The sequence below is a fragment of the Leuciscus leuciscus genome (assembly GCF_965113295.1).
Source record: "Leuciscus leuciscus genome assembly, chromosome: 3".
NCBI lineage: Eukaryota > Metazoa > Chordata > Actinopteri > Cypriniformes > Leuciscidae > Leuciscus > Leuciscus leuciscus.
Window position 1 is genome coordinate 57,457,313 of NC_138727.1, and position 21,523 is coordinate 57,478,835.

General features: G+C 36.7%; 1 protein-coding gene and 1 long non-coding RNA gene across 2 annotated transcripts in view; one reads left to right on the plus strand and one right to left on the minus strand.

Moving 5' to 3' along the window:
* LOC309493654 (B-cell receptor CD22-like) overlaps nucleotides 1-21,523 on the plus strand; it is a 265,008-nt gene that overhangs the window by 166,421 nt on the left and 77,064 nt on the right. The window contains exon 9 of the mRNA XM_082162840.1: nucleotides 12,786-13,040. Within this exon, the coding sequence (XP_082018966.1) occupies nucleotides 12,786-13,040 (255 nt within the window). The remainder of the gene's footprint in view (nucleotides 1-12,785; nucleotides 13,041-21,523) is intronic.
* Nucleotides 1,023-2,886, minus strand: LOC309493956. The gene is made up of 3 exons (XR_014204133.1): nucleotides 2,666-2,886; nucleotides 1,917-1,951; nucleotides 1,023-1,613 (listed from the first exon to the last, which is right to left on the minus strand). It is a non-coding gene; the product is annotated as an uncharacterized lncRNA (long non-coding RNA).

Genomic DNA, 21,523 nt, shown 5'->3' on the forward strand with positions numbered 1-21,523 from the left:
ATTTCCTGTATGGAAAGAACCTATATAAACATATATGTTTTAATATATGTTTTGATATATGTTTTTAATATATGTGACATATATAAAATTGGCCGTTTTCCTATATTATATGTACATATATGCACATATATGCACCTACATGTTCACCTATATATGCTCACCTATATGTTCACATATATGCACCTATATGTTCACCTATATATGCACCTATATGTTTACCTACTATATATTAGTAAAATTATTAAAATCCATAGCTACTAGGCCTACACTGTAAAAAAAAAAAAATCCCGTATACAAACGGTAAATCTCTGGCAGCAAAGTTTCCAGACGGATTCCGTTAAATTACAGCAAATAACCATTTCACAAAATTACAGGCAAAAACAGTGAAAATACAGAATTGACTTTACAGTCAAAATTTATTAAATTACAGTACATTACTGTTGATAATGGCTTATTAAACCGTGGAAAAACTGATAAATGATGTCAAATTACATTTAAAAAAAACCATTTAACTTTCAAGTTAAACTGTAAATTTAGGGTTTTATAAAGTTATTTTATAATAATGCTGTCTATCTACAGTAATTATCTTTTAATATATAGTTTTTCCTGTGTATAATAACTATGAAGTTATGTATAAAAATGCATTAAATACATAAATTCAAATTCAAAGTTTGTATATTTACAGTTAAGGCATTTCCAATTTCACAACTTTGACCAATCTCTAATTAAGTACTTAATAATAGCAAATGTACAGTCAATTTCTGTTAAATTAATTAAACGTATAAGTACAAAATACCTGCACATTTACAGTATTACTCATTAAACAAACACTGAACATCAAGATATGTGAATGATAGGAAATACAATCTTAGTATATAATTTAGAACATGTAAAAATATCTACATTAAAAGGCAATTGCTGTATGCCTTTATACTCTAATATAACTTATTTTACACATTTACAATTACATTTTATCCAAAGTGACTTAAAAATTAAGAGAACAATAGAAGCAACAAGTGCAGTGACAAGTCCCAGTTAGTGTAGCACAGTACACAAGTTTATTTATTTATTATTAAAACAAAGATTTAGTATTATTGGGTCAAGTGTTTATGAAAAGATGGATCTTTAGCAGTTTTTTGAAAATGTGTTGAGTTGGGCAGGTCATCCCACCAGCAGGGACCAGTCCAGGGAAAGGTCAGTGAAAGTGGTTTTGTGTCTCTTTGGGATGATGGCACCACAAGGCGCCGTTCACTTGCAGAACACAAGCTTCTGGAGACACATAGATCTGAAGCAGTGAGTTTAGGTCTTGCTGCAGCATCTGGATCAGTTGCAGAGGTTTGACTGATGCTGGAAGGCCTGCCAGGAGAGCATTACAATAGTCCAGTCTGGATAGAACAAGAGCTTAGACAAGGAGTTGTGTGGCTCCGATAGGAAGGGCCGGATCTTTCTGGTGTTGTATAAGGCAAATCAGCAGGATCGCATGGTTTGGCTGAAAGTGAAACCATAAGCAGTTCTGTCTTGGCAAGGTTGAATTGAAGGTGAAGGTCATTCATCCAGCAAGAATTTTCCATCAGGTAGGCTGAGATGCGAGCAGCAACCGTCAGATCCTCTGGCTGGAATGAAAGGTAGAGATATATGTCATTATAAGTGATAGGAAAACCCATGTTTCTAAATGACAGAGCCTAGTTACAATACAAAAAAATAATAATAATAGATGGGTGGAATCTAACACAATCGTGGTCTTACTGAAGCAAAACCAAACCTTGTGCAGCTCCAGTGGCCTCACAAGGATCAAATGAATATTCACATGGGAAAATATAGTATAAAACAAATTAAATTTTCTGCCACTTTTAGTGCAATCATATGGAATCAGAAGACTCGGCCATTACAATATTTTAAATTACTTCTTCCCATACCTTGTTTGCCATGATCATTCTGCTTTCCACTTGACCTGAAATCACAAATATATATATATATATATATTTTTTTTTTTACAACTCAGTATTACATTTGCATATGTCAGAATATGTTCCACTGGGACAATGCAAAACCTCAACTGACGTGTTGGCAAGCATGCAGCCAGAATATGGAATTGATCATGTGGTGTTCATATACTAGCCTCATGTGTTTTCCTGTATCATCAACAGTACAGTATTTGCTGAATTCGTTTTCTTAACGGTCTTGATAACCACATTAACCCTTATGAAAATTAACTATGGTTTAACCAAAAAAAAAAAAAAACCTTGGTAACGTTAGGCCTATTTGTAGTATAACTGTGGTTATTAAAAATGGTAATAAAAATCCGCCAAAAACGTGGTTACTATTTTGTAAGAGAAGAGTTTTCAGCTTCCAGACAGTGTTTAAAAATGTCCCGCCATTTAAGAGATTGATTTACTGACAGATACTATCGCGTATTAACAAAGATTTTATACACAATTAAACGGACTTTATGTATAACAAGTCTACGAAAGCTTGTTTTAGGTATTTTTTGAGGTGTGGGTTCAACTGATCTTTCTTAAAACAGATGGAAAATGTAAAGATGCATGCTACATTTTCAGTGTTTTGCCTCCAGCTCATCATTTAAAATGCTAACGTTAGCTTGAAAACTGTAACGTAAACTTAACACAAATGTAATATAAAATATCGTTCACATGCAGACTCTTACCTCAGCCGGTGATCGGTTGGCATGATGTCCGCTGTGACGAACCAGGCTCACTGAAAAGGGTGCTATTTCCGAAGAATCCAAACTGACAACAGCTAGGGCTCCTGCTCACGGCTGCTCTCGACGAACACGATTGCTTTGAATTATGAGGTGTCATATTGAACCCCTGTTAATCTCACAATCCACTTCAGGAGAGTAGACTGAATTCAAATCTCCCACTTGCACTTGATTAAGATCCAAAGTCGACTGATCAGCTGACCGTTGTGGGCGGGACTAAACAGCGGAAACGTAATGGCGGCGAATTTGAATCTGCGTCATCGCGCGCGCGCGCGCGCACACACACACACACACACACACACACACACACACACACAAAGCCCTGAATGTGCAGCAACGGAGATTTAGAAAAATATTAATAAAATATACATGAAATTATGGGAGAATAAGACAATGAAATAATGATCAAAATGAGCATCTATTTGCAAGACAAGATTAAAAGACTATAGCCTAAAGGGACATTCTACCAGAAACGTACATTATCTGTCCTTGAATTGTTACAGTGAATAAAAAAGTATTTCATCCAAAAATTTCTAAAACTGGCTCATAGTTGATTTCTGTGAGTTGTTCTGTAAAGGAATATGTCATTCATTAGGTTCTCAGATATTTTTTTCTTTATTAAAAACACTTTTGAAAATTACAAATCCTGTCCATGCCCTTGTCCTCAGCCAAATTGGAGCTACAGCTTTCATAGTTTTGTTATGCTACAAACTGTTATTTAAAAAAAAAAAACTCATCAATAACAAGTTTAAGCTGTTATCATTCACATCAACTGATCAAAAACATAAAATTATATATAAATTCTACAAATAAATTCTATTTTACAACTGTCCCCATGTTTTGGTCAGTCCTGTCACGTTTACATAAAACTCTACATAAAATGTGTGAAATACACCTTTAAGGGTATCACTCAGAGGAAGTGACATCATTTGACCCAGGTGAAGCTTACATTGATTAAGGCTGAATTGTTTCATTGAATTGTATGATTTTAAGCTTGTTTTTGTATGTTTTTTTTAGGAAGACGAGCTAAAGGGTCAGGCCCTGTCACGGTTAAACATTCCAGAAAATAATGAAAATGTTTTAAATCCAAAACATGTCTAAAAAGGTTATTGAAATTCCTTGCTTGCATGTTAACAGTTTTTATGCTAGCATGCTAGCAGGCTGAGTAATGGCAGTTTACAATGGCCAACCGTCAGGCCCTGTCACATCAGGCCCTGTCACATTCCTGTGTGACACGGCCTTACAAATTAATGTTATTGTTCTTTTTTATTACATTTATTGCATATGTTATGTATTTAACGCATGCAATAGTAAAATGAAGGCCAAGGTGCTTGATTTTTATACAACTGTGGCCATGGAAGTGATTTAAACACCTAAATTCAATTATTTGGAGGGCTGTCCCAATACTTTTGGCAATATTATGTATGTCCTTGGCTGAATTTTACCATAGTCTAATATTACTTTAACATTAAAATTATAATAATAATTTAAAAAAGAAATGCCAATCAAAACTTAAAGAAAGAACACAAAACATAACTTTTTCTGCATCATCAAAATCCATAAAGTCAGTCCTGTCACAGTACCGTCAGTCCTGTCACGCCATGGTCAGTCCTGTCACACAGGAAATTATGATAAAAGTGTACTATTTGAGGAAATATTAATTAATTAATCTCTTTAACTGTGTAGATGAAGGTGGGGGTATATATCCACTACTATGTTTTTATAAAAATCTCCTATGTAAAGGTAGTTATTTTACAACTATATGAGTGCCTGCGGGTATTCTGTGATTTTGTGTACTACAGTTGACCGAAAAGTTACTTATATTTCTTAAAGGAATTATAAAACCATGTTAGATACAATCAGGGACATGTGATCAATAAGAAAATGCTATCTGTATCAAAGAAATTCATTAGGAAACCATTCTAACATATACAAATTTGTCTGTGACAGGGCCTGACATTTTAGGGGTGAAATGCGTATAAAAATGTATTTTATTTAATCATAAAAACATGCTGAGATGGGATGATATGTGTTTCTCATAGTTTAACATGTCCTCCATATGTCTCAACGTTCAGATTTAAGAAAAATATATTTTTTTCCCCAAGATTTTTTAAAGTGGAAATGTACGTTTCTGGTAGAATGTCCCAACAATTCAATACAGGTCTACTGTAGCCTATGTAGGGTAGGCTGTATGTACAAATACTATTATTTAACCTTAAAAAAAACCTCACTTTAACCCCCACATGCTTAATAATCTGTAAGGACAACATATTGAATAGATGCAGATTTCTGCAGTTATACCTTCTTTTCTTTGTTTTCTAATTTCACAGAAAAAAATCTGTAAAATATTACTTTGTAAAAATACAGACAAGTTCCTTAAAAAACGTAAATTGATGTAAAACCAAAATACAAGCAATTACCTGTAAATTTAATAGTGGACCTTTAAATTACAGCAAATATCTGTAAAATAACAGGCATTCACTATAATGACAAAACGGTAAAATTCTGTAAAAAAAATACAGACCATTACCTGTAAAAGTACACTTTTTTTTACAGTGTAGGCAACATAAATAAAACCCCAAAATGTAGAAATTTACATTATTTATTTACTTAAGAACAATCAAATAGTACAAGAACAAAAATAAGACAAAAAACTGAACAGAATTTTTTTTTTATTTTTATTTTTTTATCTTTTTGATCTCAGCTCCGTGAGCTTCGAATTGATAGATGTGCCTATCTGAGCTAGGCATCATGTATGACAGTTTCCAAAGTGAGATATGAGCTACAAAATGACCATCCTGCCATGAGCTATAGGAGACATATCTTGTATGTACATATAGGGCTTATATGTATATATAAAGAAGCAATACAGGAGACCTATATGGCCTGTATATGCACATATATGCACCTCAATTATGCCTATATGTGGCATATATACGCATATATGCAGCATATATATTATCATATATGTGCATATATGCTGTATATATGCAGCATATATGTGCATATAAACTGCATATAGGTTTCATATATGCGCATATATCCTCATATAGATTCTTTCCATGTGGGATGAGTCGCTGTTTTCAAATAGTAGCGCCCTTCTCCCTTCGATTTAAGTGGGAGGGGCCCTGGGTAAGTTCATTTTTAGATCTCTCTAAGTAGCCTCTGAATATTATACATTTTATTTCAATAAACCCTTATCTTTTCAATTAGTATGCTTAATAATAGACTAAAATAACCACAGAGTCTGAAGTAAAATATAAACTTTTAGTAGTTCACTCAAATAAAACAAAAATCAAATAGCAATTGGAGATAAAATAAAAGTTAACCCTTTAAAGTTTTACAACAAAAGGATCTTTCCTCCTTAAAACTCAAATCAACAATTTACAAATACAACACTGTATTAATATTCCTTATCACTCTGGTGATTTATATACTCTGGTGATTTATATAACAGATAAACTAATAAGATGGACAGTAAATACACAAAATGCCCCAAATATCATCAATGTGTTGATTAGTATACTCAAGTCCACCGAGTCTTTGTTGTCTCAACACAACTGTTACGGCTCACATAAACATTCCCCAACAGCAGAGGTGGAGAGTCCAGGGGTCAGAAAGTAAAAGTCCTGCCATATGTTTATTCCACCCATGAACTCACACAGCAAAAACTCCAGTGTTAAATGAACTCTCCTGGGAGTTTATTTGGCTCCAGACTCAAGAGTGTTAAAGTTAACGAGCTAATTAAGTGATTGATTGAGTGATGATTGAACATTATTGAAGACACCTGATGTTAACAAGCAGAATTACTGAAGGAGAAAAATCACAATTTTAGTCACCATTATGGAGATCGGTGTTCGATTTAGTTGGGCAGTTGACCTTCAAATGATTATCTTTAGATTTTGTTTGGCTGTTGATCTGAGTTATTACAGCCAGACGAACAAAAAGAATAATTGATCAGGTGGTGTTGGTTATAACATATTCATAATTTGATCTGAATCACTGAACTCAATTAGAGCCTAATCTCTGACTTAAATGTATATTGGTCATTACAACATCACAGTGATTCTACAGATTAAGATCCAGATTTTTCAATATAATTCAAATTATTTCTTAAAAGTTGTTCTGATAAAGAAAAAGAAAATCTTTCTTTAAGGCACACACAGACATCAAGATTCAGTGTATGAATCTCAACAATGGTGACAAAAAGAATATTCAATTAGGAAAACAAGACAATTCAGATCATAATTTATTCATACCGCAATGCATGATGGGAGCCATGGATGAGTTTTGATTGGTGGCACCCAGAATGCACTGCAACATGCTTTATTATTGTCACCATTGTTGAGAATCACAGGCTGATTCTTGGTGTCAGTGTGTCCGAATCATATATTTTTTTCAAAGTCTTTTGATCAGAACAACTTTCAAGAAATCTTTCTGATTACATTGAAAATGATTAACATGGCATAATATTAGAATCACATGCCGCTATAATTAACAAGGTAAACTTAACTCTCTAAATGAGTTTTGTGATTCAGGTCAAATTATGATTATGTCAAAACATAACCAACACCACCTGATCAACGTTTCTCTTTGTTCATCTGAGAGTTATAACCCAGATACAACAGCCAAACAAAATCTAAAGTAATTAGTTTAAGGGTCAAGAGCCCAACTAAAGCAAACACTGATCACCATAATGGCAACTTAAAAAAGAGATTTTCTCCTTCAGTAATTCTGCTTGTTAACATCAGGTGTCTTCAATAATGCTCAATCATCACTCAATTAATCACTTAATTATCTCATTAACGAGCCTGGAGCCAAATAAACTCCCAGGAGAGTTAATTTAACACTGGAGTTTTTGCTGTGTGAGTTCATGGGTGGAATAAATATATGGCAGGACTTTTACTTTCTGACCCCTGGATTCTCCACCTCTGCCCAACAGTAATCAAAAACACCCGGGTGTCAATTCAAATATACAAATCTAAATAAAATAAATACCCTGTTGCAGGCCTGATACGATGCTGGGGTTCGTTGAGGCACAAAACAGGTTGCCACTTCACTCAATGAGTAAACAAAATAAACAACTGTCTTACCGATCGTTAGTTCGAGCCGGCTTTCATGACGCACACACTTTCAGCACGAGGGGGATTGCGGTCTGAATAACTGACGGCAGATCAGCAAACTCGTCCAACGCTGCCAGAGGAACCACTGAGAATCCCTGGTATCTCAGGGCGCTATCTGGGATGTCTTCTAGGGATTTGGTTAGAGAGACAATTCACGGTAGTTTTCCACACACGCGACTTCGCGTCTCTCACGTGTGATAAGCGCTGTTTCTTGAGAATCGCGCTACTCAGTTATTTGATCATCAAAGGGGAAATTACTATCCCCACACGTTCAAACAACATTTTACCAACTTTAAATCAGTTCTCGTATGGACAACTGTCCTAAAATGGTATCTTTTATCAAACTAGTACTCAGACACGATCAGGGCTGGACTGGGACAGAAAATCGGCCCTGGCATTTTGGCCCAGACTGGCCCACTATATATGATCATCATAAACACCACCCATCTTTGCATGCCCTTGAATATGTTTTTGTTCAACTCCTATTCATTAAAACCACTAATGCCATGTAATGAGTGAGTATAAACGAGTGAGAGTTAACAGATGAAAAAAGTACAAAATTGTAATTTATTGCATTGGCATAGCAATACCAGTGTTTTTCACAGGAATTTTGGTAAAACTGTGGTGGGTGGACCTAAGTCTTTCTAGGGGGGTTTGGGGGCATGCTCCCCCTAAGAAAATGTTGTGCATTTTAATGTTAAATTCATCAATCTGGTGCAGTTTGAGGGTTCAAAATTAAAAGCTCCAACCCATATTCAGTGTGCAAATATAACAAAGAAAAAAATCAAACCTCTTTTAGTAACAGTGTCTGTCTATATTACACTACTACATAATAATAGCCTAGTTATAATATTAATCTCATGACAGTAGCCTAATAGCCATATATTGTAAAACAAATGCACTGAAAAATAAAGAAAACTTTCATAATTAGTTTTGTACTAATTTCTAAACTTGAAAGAGATAAGCACATGATCTTTTATTTTGACGGAAACTGTATCAAGCTTTTATTTTGGCGGAAAACATGGATAAAAACGCGTCTCATTAAACTTCTAGTAAATTTAAGTAATCGTCAACTATGCAGATGTGGAAATAATGCGTAACTGGGTAATGGTTTCCTACACTCATAGCCAAAGTGTTTTGAAAGTAGTTCTGCTTACCGCGCGCGGACTCTACACTTTCTCATCTCTCTCCTGATCCTCCTCACTATCCTCCTCATCAGCCACGGGAGCTGATGAAGGTCCTGCTGCTGCAGAAAACGTCTATATTTTGACACATTTTACAGCGTCTGCTATTTCTATTACACGCTATTTATCTGCACATTCCTTGCGTTTCTTCTCCATCTCTCAGACTATTTTGACAGATACACACTTGACACTGCACGTTCACTCAAAGCCCAAAGGGGGAGGTTTTTAAAGCTGTGATTGGGCCAGCCCACTGTCAATCAAGAAAACAACCAATGGGGCGCTGATCTACGCGTTTCATGGGCCGGTCTGTCAGTGGAAAAAAAAACTAACGCTGACTTTTTTTTTTACCAATGCATTACACCGGCACTAACCCAGCGCCGTCAATTAAACAAAACAAAACGAATGGGCCGCCGATGTACGAGTTTTATGGGCCGTAAAAATAAAATAAATAAAAAATTAAAAAAAGTATGAGATGTATCGGCCCAAAAAGCACGTCGGCCCACCGGGCATTTGCCCGGTATGCCAGATTACCAGTCCAGCCCTGGACACGATCGATCTTCCAGCCATCACCTCTTCTTCCCGGACGTCACCCCTCGTCCCCGCCCCCCTCAACATTTAACCAATCCCAGCTCTTAACAGTGGCAAGTACTTTTAACTCAACACATAATCATACATTTTCCTTCCTTTTCAATGAAAATAATATTATACAAGGAAACCAATACACATACTATACATGTATATACATAAAATATTAGAAAATAATATTAAGGAAATATTACTAAACCAAATGAATACCCAAACTATATGAATACATTTCAACCGGGCTTCAAAATAGTAATAAAGTATTGTCATGTTTTCATGGCCCAATATAACAGATAAAACAACATTTACAGTTTGATGAATTCTGTGTTTCAGGGGTTTCTAGTGATGATTGGGGTGTGAGTTACAGTCCTTCACACATCTGTGCACTAAAGGACTCAACAGTGATAATGAGATGCACTTATAAATACCCTACTGGACATCAGATCATGAAAGTGTTCTGGACCAAAACAGAGGTAACAGATCCTGAGTCTCCAGATCTGTCTAATGACACTGAATACAGTCAGAGGCTTCAGTATCTGGGAGATAAACAGCAGAACTGCACCGTCAGACTGAGTCATGTGACACTGAAGGATTCACACATGTACTATTTCAGATTCATCACTAATATAACAAAAGGAAAATGGACTGGTAAACCAGGAGTGACTCTTACTGTCACAGGTGACTTTGGTGAGGTTTATCTCTTCTTCTGTGCATTATGTTGAATAATAATCAGTGTATGACAGCAGCACTAGATATAATGTGTGTGTTGTGTTCAGATCTTCAGGTGGAGTCTCCTGAGAGAGTGACAGAGGGAGATTCAGTCACTCTGAGATGTAAAAGCAGCTGCGCTCTGACTGACAGAGCAACATTCATCTGGTACAGAAACTCACAGCCATTAACTGAGAGAAGAGACAGAAACAATGAACTCCTGCTGCAGTCAGTCAGAAGAGAGGATTCAGGCAGATATAGCTGTGCTGTAGACGGACACACTCACATCTCTCCTGATGTTCAGCTCAATGTCATGTGTGAGTACAGATTGACTTTCTCTCTTTAACCCTCATGCACTTTAGATTTCTGGTTACAGTCTGTAGTCGAGGTCAAATTGACCGTAATTGTATTCAATTCCCCAAAAATCACACTATGAAAAAAAATTACAATCAGGTACAAATAATGACATTTTAATATCAATACTTTTCACACATTGCAAAGACAAAATATCTGCATTTATGATTTATAAAAAAAAATTAACCACTAAGACTGCCCCTCCCCAACACCCGTGGGACACTTGCCATTATACATTTATAATAATAATATCTTAGTCTAACTAAGGTAATCTTGACAAACTATATAGCATTTGAAAGAGTTCAGACTGTAGTTTTCATATTTGGTGACTGATTTTCAAAAGACGTGGTGCCGAATTATAACACACGCTCTGATTCTTTACGTATGTTTTTATATGTTTTAGAGATTGGATTCAAATCAAATATTAACATTACTTCCCAAACTACTTCTGAATAGGATGTCTACTTCATAAATATATTTTTTAAGTATGGAAATATATGGTTAAGATCACTCAATCCATATATGGAAATCGAAGAGTCCTTATATGGTCACCAGAGGAGTCTGGATGTCATCTAGTGGAAAAGTTACTGTTACTGCACTCAAAAAAATCGCATCAACCTAATATCAACCTATCAATATCAACCTATAATTTGTCACAGAATTTTCGGCCAGTGCATCCGTTAAACCTCAGTGGACGTATAGGCCCCTTGTTCTGCATGTGGAGATCGCAGTCCTCCTGGCGAAGGATGCGATCGAGCCGGATCAGGCGGTTTACATGAGGCACTGGAAGACACAGTGTTTGTGGCGTATTTCTTAAGGATCCCAATTCATCAATCACTGATGTAACTCATAGTGATGACTGAATGGGAACGTCTAGGTTACTAATGTAACCCCCGTTCCCTGAAGGAGGGAAGGGAGAAGTTACGTCCCTTTGCCACAATCCCTGTGTTCACCGCTGAGTAACCGAGCACCACTACAGGGGGTGGAACTGAGACACGAGGAAAGGAAACGAGGAAACACAAATAAGAAATGAGAAGCGCCCTATTTGTATATTGGAATATTCTTGATCACTGGAGCGTCACTTCAAAGCGTCAACAGCTGTGATCAAGGGATCTGCCCTTATGTTGTTAAAGTTTGGTTATTTAAGAAATTCATAATAAAAATAAAGCGATATGCCCTGTTGATATATGTTTGATATATGATTAATTTAAACTGCAAAGGTAAAGCATAAATAAAAATTATTGTGGCATGTGAAGGGAATTGAGAGAATTGAGATGTCCTTCAAGATGCTGAGTTTGATCAGTTTCTGGGTCACAGGCTGAAGGACGGAGGAGCGAGGAAAAGAAGTAGCATCAAAATTGTAGTTGTATATAAAAACAAATTTTAGAGATTTTTTCTCTGTTTTTTTTTTTTCTCTGTTTTTGCAGTTGTAACATGTATTTCTTTTAATCTCAGTTTTCGCAGTTGCACTATATATACATTCATTGTAAATTAGGAAAAGTAAAAAAAAAATCTTCCTCAAACTCCAGAACTTGGTAAAACATTTGTCTGTATTTCAAATGTTTCAAGCCTCTCAAATTTTTGTCTTAATAGATTTTCCTTGTTAACCTTTTTGCTTAAACTTTTTCTTTAACTTTGAGCATTAAACAGTGACAAATTAAACTGGGATGTTTGCTGAAATTGTCCAATAATAACCAACTGCAGCCTTTCCTAGAACATTTTCCACCAGCCGTCTCTGATAAATACTTTTACCTGACATCTGTAGATCCTCCAGTGAAACCTGTGATCTCCATCAGTCCATCTGGTGTAATAGTGGAGGGAGATTCAGTGACTCTGAACTGCATCAGTGACTCAAACCCTCCTGCAGAAATCAGCTGGATTAAAGGAGGAAGGAATATTTTGCAATCTGGTGAAACCTACAGCATCACTAATATTAAGTCTGAGGCCAGCGGAGACTATCATTGCTCTGCTAGAAATAAACATGGATCTCAGACTTCTGCTGCTGTGAATGTGAATATCATGTGTAAGTCTGCTTTTATTTTTAGCAGTTCTGGAAGATTATATGTGCAATGATTTGTCTCACTGCATGTCATTTTACACTTTTTGTCTTTACAGATCCTCCCAGAAACGTCTCAGTGTTGATAAGTGGATCTGGTGTAATAGTGGAGGGAGATTCAGTGATTCTGAACTGCATCAGTGACTCAAACCCTCCTGCAGAAATCAGCTGGATTAAAGGAGGAACGATTGTAGGATCTGGAAGAATCTACAGCATCTCAAAGATCAGCTCTGATGACAGTGGAGAATACAAGTGCAAGTCCATCAATGAACATGGAGAGAAATACTCAGATGCTGTGACTTTAAACATCATGTGTGAGTTAATGATGGTTCAGTAACTTTGACATTAAATCCTCGAAACATCTGTGATGTCAAGTTTAATATGATTGTTAATGATATCAATATTTCTCTGTGTTAGACTCACCCAGGAACGTCTCAGTGTCCATCAGTCCATCTGGTGTAATAGTGGAGGGAGATTCAGTGACTCTGAACTGCATCAGTGACTCAAACCCTCCTGCTCTGAACTTCAGCTGGTTTAAGGAGAATGAAACCTCAGCTGTTGGATCTGGACAGAGTTTCAGTGCACTACAGAGTGGACGCTTCTACTGTCAGGCTCACAATCAACATGGATCTCAGAGATCAGACGCTGTAACTGTCACAGGTGAAGCTTTTATTAACACACTCCTGTATCTTCACATCATTCATCAGTTTGGAGAGTTAATCATGATGATCTTCCTCTTTCAGTTCATCATGTTGCTGGTGGGAATGTGATTGTGATCACAGCGGCATCTGGAGGATTATTCATCATCATCATCATCATGATCATCATCATCCTGTTTATAATGTGAGTTAAAAAACTGCAGTGATTGTACAAGTACACGTTTGGTCTGATGTAGAAGGAAATTATCCATTTGTGTTTGATTATTAGTAAATCTTTAAAAACAGCGTTCATATTTTCTCTTAATTTAATACATTCGTTCATATGCTGTTAATGTCTGTGATTATCACAGGAAGAAACAAAGGAATGTTAAAGCTGAAGATCTCACAGTGAAAGAGGTAAATCATCTAAACACAACACGACTTTACAGAAGCAGAAAATCAGTCGATCAGCCGTTATCTGTGTCTCAGACTGTAACTGTACAAACTGATGAGAAACTAATATTATCAAAGTCTTTATCAACACAGTCCAGGAAAAAAAATCATTAATAAATAAAACTGAAGAAAACATTTAACAAAGTTTTCCATGGTTTAATGGAATACTTATATATTTATTGTTTTAATATAGGTTTGTTGGTCTAATTGCATAAGCATTTACATATAGTGTGATGAATGAACATGTCACTTCATTTACTCATTCTGCCCTATTCTTCTCCACTCCATGTGTGAATCAATGAAATATACCTGTATTTTACATCACAACATTGATTTGATCTAACCTGATACTTGATCTTAAAAGTTTGAGGCAAACTGCTCTAGACTGAGAATCTACACTTCAGATCACACTGATTTACATGTCTTAATAATAATTAAAAATTTTCTTGCATTTCAGAATGATCTCTATTCTGATGCGTCACAGAGCATTTCAGTCCATGACAAGCCTCTTTCTGAACTGGATTCAGCCAGTGACACCCTGTATGCCAGTGTGAAACCCAAAAGATTCAGAGGATATCCAAAAACTCCTGAATCCAGAGATACTGAGGAGATCCAGTACGCAACTGTCCAACATCACAGAAAGACAAAGACGAAGAGAGCAGAGGAGAATGAATGTCAATATGGTGATATAAGAGTTCATCAGCCTGATGCTGCAGTGAGGTGAGAAAAACAACTTAACTACCACCAACTTAACCAGTACCAACTTAAAGGGATAGTTCACTTTGAAATGAAATGTTGGTATGTTTTAGCTTACCTCAAGGGCATCCAAGATGTAGGTGTCTTTCAGTAGTTTCAGTTTTGATATTTTTAGGTCAAACCGTTCTTGTCTGTCAGTCATATAATGCAGGTCGATGGTCACTGTCTCAAAGAGCATGCACAGAGTCCAAATTAAAACAATTCCCCATCGTCCAAATTAAACAATTGCATAGCGACATCTAGTGTATATATCTATACCCGCCCGCGCTCTCAGATCATTTGGACGCAGCTGTGTTCAAGAGGTAAAAACGATATAAAAACTGTTCGTTTTCTCACACAAACCGCTCGTTTCGTGTCTTAGGCCATCAATGTGTAATTACGATGGGGAATTGTTTAATTTGGACGATGGGGAATTGTTTTAATTTGGACTCTGTGCATGCTCTTTGAGACAGTGACCATCGACCTGCATTATATGACTGACAGACAAGAACGGTTTGACCTAAAAATATCAAAATTGAAACTACTGCGGAAAAAAAGACACCTACATCTTGGATGCCCTTGAGGTAAGCTAAAACATACCAAAATTTAATTTCAAAGTGAACTATCCCTTTAACCAGTACCAGCTTAACCAGTACCAACTTAACCAGTGCCAACCTAACCAGCACCAGCTTAACCAGTACCAACTTAACCAGTGCAACTTAACCAGTACCAACTTAACCAGCAACAACCTAACCAGTACCAACATTACCAGTTCCAACTTAACCAGTACTAACTTAACCAGTACCAACTTAACCAGCACCAACTTAACCAGTACCAACTTAACCAGTACCATTATAACCAGTACCAACTTAACCAGCACCAATTTAACCAGTACTAACTTAATCATTGCAACCTAACCAGAACCAACTTAACCAGTACCAACTTAATCAGCACCAACTTAACCAGTACTAACTTAACCAGTGCAACTTAATCAGTGCAACTTAACCAGCACAAACTTAACCAGCACAAAAGTAACCAATACTAACTTAACCAGGGCAACTTAACCAGTACCAACTTAACCAGAACCAACTTAATCAGTGCCAACTTAACCAGCATCAAGTTCATCTGCACAAACCAAACCAGGTTAACCAGCACAAACTTAACCAGTACCAAGTTAATCAGCTTAACCAGCACCAACTTAACAGCACCAGCTTTACCAGCACCAACTTAACCAGTACCAGCTTATCCAGTACCAACTTAACCAGCACCAATTTAACCAGTACCAGCTTAACCAGTACCAACTTAACCAGTGCCAACTTAACCCACACCAGCTTTACCAGCACCAACTTAACCAGTACCAGCTTAACCAGTACAAACTTAACCAGCACCAATTTAAGCAGTACCAACTTAACCAATACCAACTTAACCAGTGCCAACCTAACCAGTACCAACTTAACCAACTTAACCAGCACAAATGTAACCAGTACCAGCTTAACCAGTACCAACTTAACCAGTGCCAACTTAACCCACACCAGCTTTACCAGCACCAACTTAACCAGTACCAGCTTAACCAGTACAAACTTAACCAGCACCAATTTAACCAGTACCAGCTTAACCAATACCAACTTAACCAGTGCCAACCTAACCAGTACCAACTTAACCAACTTAACCAGCACAAATGTAACCAGTACCAACTTAACCAGTGCCAACGTAACCACTGCTAACTTAACCAGCACCAGCTTTACCAGTACCAACTTAACCAGTACCATTATAGTCAGTACCAACTTAACCAGCACCAATTTAACCAATACTAACTTAATCATTGCAACCTAACCAGTACCAACTTAACCAGAACCAACTTAATCAGCACCAACTTAACCAGTACTAACTTAACCAGTGCCACTTAACCAGAACCAACTTAACCAGTACCAACTTAACCAGTGCAATTCAATCAGTGCAACTTAACCAGCACGAATTTAACCAGCACAAAAGTAACCAATACTAATTTAACCAGGGCAACTTAACCAGTACCAGCTTAACCAGTACCAACTTAACCGGCACCAATTTAACCAGTTTCAGCTTAACCAGTACCAACTTAACCAGCACCAGCTTTACCAGCACCAACTTAACCAGTACCAGCTTAACTAGTACCAACTTAACCAGTACCATTATAACCAGTACCAACTTAACCAGCACCAATTTAACCAGTACTAACTTAATCATTGCAACTTAACCAGAACCAACTTAACCAGTACCAACTTAATCAGCACCAATTTAACAGTACAAACTTAACCAGTGCAACTTAACCAGTACCAACTTAACCAGCATCAACTTAACCATTACTAACTTAACCAGTGCAACTTAACCAGCACAAACTTAACCAGCACAGAAGTAACCAATACTAACTTAACCAGGGCAAGTTAACCAGTACCAGCTTAACCAGTTCCAACTTAACCAGCACCAATTTAACTAGTACCAGCTTAACCAATACAAACCTAACCAGCACCAATTTAACCAGTACCAGCTTAACCAGTACAAACTTAACCAGTGCCAACCTAACCAGTACCAACTTAACCAGTGCCAACTTAACCAGCACCAGCTTTACCAGCACCAACTTAACCAGTACCAGCTTAACCAGCACCAATTTAACCAGTACCAGCTTAACCAGTACCAACTTAACCAGTGCCAACCTAACCAGTGCCAGCTTTACCAGCACCAACTTAACCAGTACCAACCTAACCAGTACCAGCTTAACCAGTACCAGCTTAACTAGCACCAATTTAACCAGCACCATCTAAATAACCACAGATCATTTAATCTGGGCTATAATATTGTTGTGCTCCTGTTTGTTTTGATTTTTTAGGCGATCAACTGTTCAGAATGTGGAAGATGCATCAGTGATCTACAGCAGCGTCAAATGAGTGATAGCCAGTACCAACTTAACCAGTACCAACTTAACCAGCTTAACCAGTACCAACTTAACCAGTACCAGCTTAACTAGCACTAATTTAACCAGTGCCAGCTAAACCAGTACCAACTTAACCAGTACCAACTTAACCAGTACCAGCTTAACCAGCACCGACTTAACCAGTACCAAGCTTAACCAGCATCATCTTAACCAATAGCAACTTAACCAATAACAACGTAACCAGTACCAGCTTAACTAGCACCAACTTAACCAGTACTAGCTTAACTAGTACCAGCTTAACCAGTACCAACTTAATCAGCAGCTTAACCAGTACCAACTTAACCAGCACCAACTTAACCAGCCCCTTTTGGGCGTAATCATGTTTCATAATTTATGATCAAAACCTTTTCTAATCTTAAAAATATTGTCAGAATGGTCTGAGTCTCAAGGTTCGATATTTTGTGACAGAAGTGATATTTGGACAGAGCTTTTTAAATTTGTTACAGCAGAATGCATACAATTAAATTCAATAGAATGTATGTCACCCAGTGGCTATTTTTGGTATTACGCCTAAACAAAATCTCATGGGAACTTCAACCCAGATAGCAACATTGTTTCGGCCCGGATACGGCCCACAGCTGGCACTTGTGGAATGCGGATCTGGCCCACATGCAGCGTGGAATGACGGCCCTTGTGTGGCCCACTCCTGTTTGCCAGATCTGGGCCACAAGCAGCCCATAGCAATGCCACATGTCAGCCAAGAGCAAAGAAATAAACCAGAACTGGACCTTATCTGAGCCACAAAATCTGTGTATATTAAATATGGAGTCATCTCAGCCTTAATAAGCCTGTTAACAAGCAGAATCACTGAAGGAAAGAAGAGAACAGAAAAAGAGACGAGCAGAAACACAAGAACTACAACTGACTTCAGACACAGTCTAAGATGAAATCAACTGAAGAAAAAAGAAGACATTAAATCTGTGAAGATCTCAGCAGAGGAGGATTAAACAACTCCACAAACAGCATTACCAGCTTCACTTATTACTAACCAGACTGACTTTATTTCTGTGAGACGTCTACAGAAGTTTTTATTGAGATTTAACAGAGGTTTAACTCTAATGTGTTTCATTTAAAGTCACCATAAGAGTGACTAGTGTTTCCATTAGTTGGGCTCTTAACTCTTAGTATAACTTATGTCTTTTTTAGCCGCTGTGACAGTGTGCTTGTCAAACACATTTACAGCAGTAAAGAAAGCTAAAGTGAACCGAGATCAGGTGATGATGGTTTCCTGTTGATGATTTTATAATCGTCATGAAATAGACTGATTCACTGATGATTTTGGATTCTAACAATTGTGTTGATCCATTAATATTGTCACATCACAAACCCTGTGTTACTGCAGCATGTGATCTAGCAATATTATAACAATCAGTTTAAAGCTTTTAACAAACATGAGATCAAAATATTAGCTTATGCTGACACACACAGATATCAACAATCAGCGTATGAATCTCAACAATGGTGACAATCAAAAGTACTTTGCTGCAATGCATGCTGGGTACCAGCATAGTGCAAAATTCCCAGAATGCATTGCAACGTGAATAAATTATGCAGCTGAATTGTCCTATAATTTTGTTTGATTCTAAATATTTGCTTTTATCTTTTGCTGTTGTTTTTGTTGTGAATTAATAGCTTTTCAGTGATGTTCTGAATTTATCTGTTTATCTAAATATTTGTGATTGTCACCATTGTTGAGATTCATACGCTGATTGTTGATATCTGTGTGTGTCAGCATAAGCTAACCTTTTGATCTCATGTTTGTTAAAAGCTTTAAACTGATTGTTATAATATTGCTGGATCTCATGCTGCAGTAACACAGTGTTTGTGATGTGACAATATTAATGGATCAACACAATTGTTAGAATCCAAAATCATCAGTGAATCAGTCTATTTCATGATGATTATAAAATCATCAACAGGAAACCATCATCACCTGATCTCGTTTCACTTTAGCTTTCTTTGCTGCTGCAAATGTGTTTGACAAACACACTGTCACAGCGGCCAAAGAAGACAATAGATATAACAAGAGTTAAGAGCCCAACTAATGGAAACACTAGTCACTCTTATGGTGACTTTAAATGAAACACATTAGAGTTAAACCTCTGTTAAATCTCAATAAAAACTTCTGTAGACGTCTCACAGAAATAAAGTCAGTCTGGTTAGTAATAGGTGAAGCTGGTAATGCTGTTTGTGGAGTTGTTTAATCCTCCTCTGCTGAGATCTTCACAGATTTAATGTCTTCTTTTCTCTTCAGTTGATTTCATCTGAGACTGTGGCTGAAGTCAGTTATAGTTCTTGTGTTTCTGCTCGTCTCTTTTTCTGTTCTCTTCTTTCCTTCAGTGATTCTGCTTGTTAACAGGCTTATTAAGGCTGAGATGACTCCATATTTAATATACACAGATTTTGTGGCTCAGATAAGGTCCAGTTCTGGTTTATTTCTTTGCTCTTGGCTGACATGTGGCATTGCTATGGCCTGCTTCTGGCCCAGATCTGGCAAACAGGAGTGGGCCACACAAGGGCCGTCATTCCACGCTGCATGTGGGCCAGATCCGCATTCCACAAGTGCCAGATGTGGGCCGGATCCGGGCCGAAACAATGTTGCTATCTGGGAAGTTTTGTGATATCAACTTAACTAATACCATTTTAACCAGCACCAACTTAACCAGCACCAACTTAACTAGCTTTACCAGCACCAACTTAACCAGTGGCAGCTTTACCAGCACCAACTTAACCAGTATATATATATATATATATATATACATATATATATATATATATATATATATATATATATATATATATAGAGAGAGAGAGACTTTTTTAAGTTTGTTCTAAGTTTGTTTAATCTGTTAGTATAGAATTTGTTGTTATTCAGTATTTTTTTGCTCTTCAGATTGGGGTGTAAGATTAGAATGCAGACAAATATCTGCACAACTTATTAATATTCAAATGCAAAAGTATTTAATTTTATGTATTAATGTATTTTAATAGATTTTCCTCTGCCTGTTTTACTCTGTTTTTACAACTAGGACCAGTGCTTCAATAAACCTGATTAACCTTCAAGATATTTAAGTCTGTATAGTGTCTTTACTGGATTCACAGCACTGGTAGGACCTCTACTGGTTGACTTGTGAATTATTGTTCTTTTTTTTATTATTATTCAATGCCACAAGAACAAGAGGTATTACATATTCACAATATCATATTACAGTATTTCACAATTGCTAAGACACATTTCTTGAAACCTTCACCCATATTCTCACTTTAAACACAAAACCCAGTCTTTAAACTACATTCACAAAACCCCTGACTCTTCTGGCAAAATCAAACACTTGCCTCAAAACCATTCGATCTGTGCTCAAAATCAAACAATGCTTTCAAAACATAAACACAGCCAGTCAATATATAAACACTCATCAGCATTCATTAGACACTACATCAAAAAATTGAGAACACAGCGTCCAGGGCATGTAGTTACAGAAAAAAAAAAAAAAAAAAGTTTATTGCAAAATAATTTTGCCATAAATAAAAGTAAATAATTCACAACTCAGTACAGCAAATATATTGCATACTGTAAGTACTGCAAGTAATACAGTATTGAATGTCTGTATTTTCAGTATAAAAAATAAAGCCCAAAGAACAAAGATAACTCTAAATGAAAAGTGTATTACACAAAATATTGTGCAATTGCAAAATCAAAGTCAATGAGAGACTCATGCTGTTGGGAGAACAAAGGAGTCCTTCCATCCTCATTTTGCAATTCTACAAAAGGGAAAATGCTCTTACAAATGTATACATACAGTAACAATAGTAATAGACATTACATTCATATGTAAAATGTATTGTAAATCTTTTTTTCTTTTTTCCCCAGTCCCCTGACAAACTGATGTACTGTATCAAATGTATACAGTAAACTTTCAGTCGCACAAATTAGAAAAACAATACATTTACCTGTTCTCTTCTCTGAATGTCCTGATTATGGTGGACACAGAGAATCTGCTCA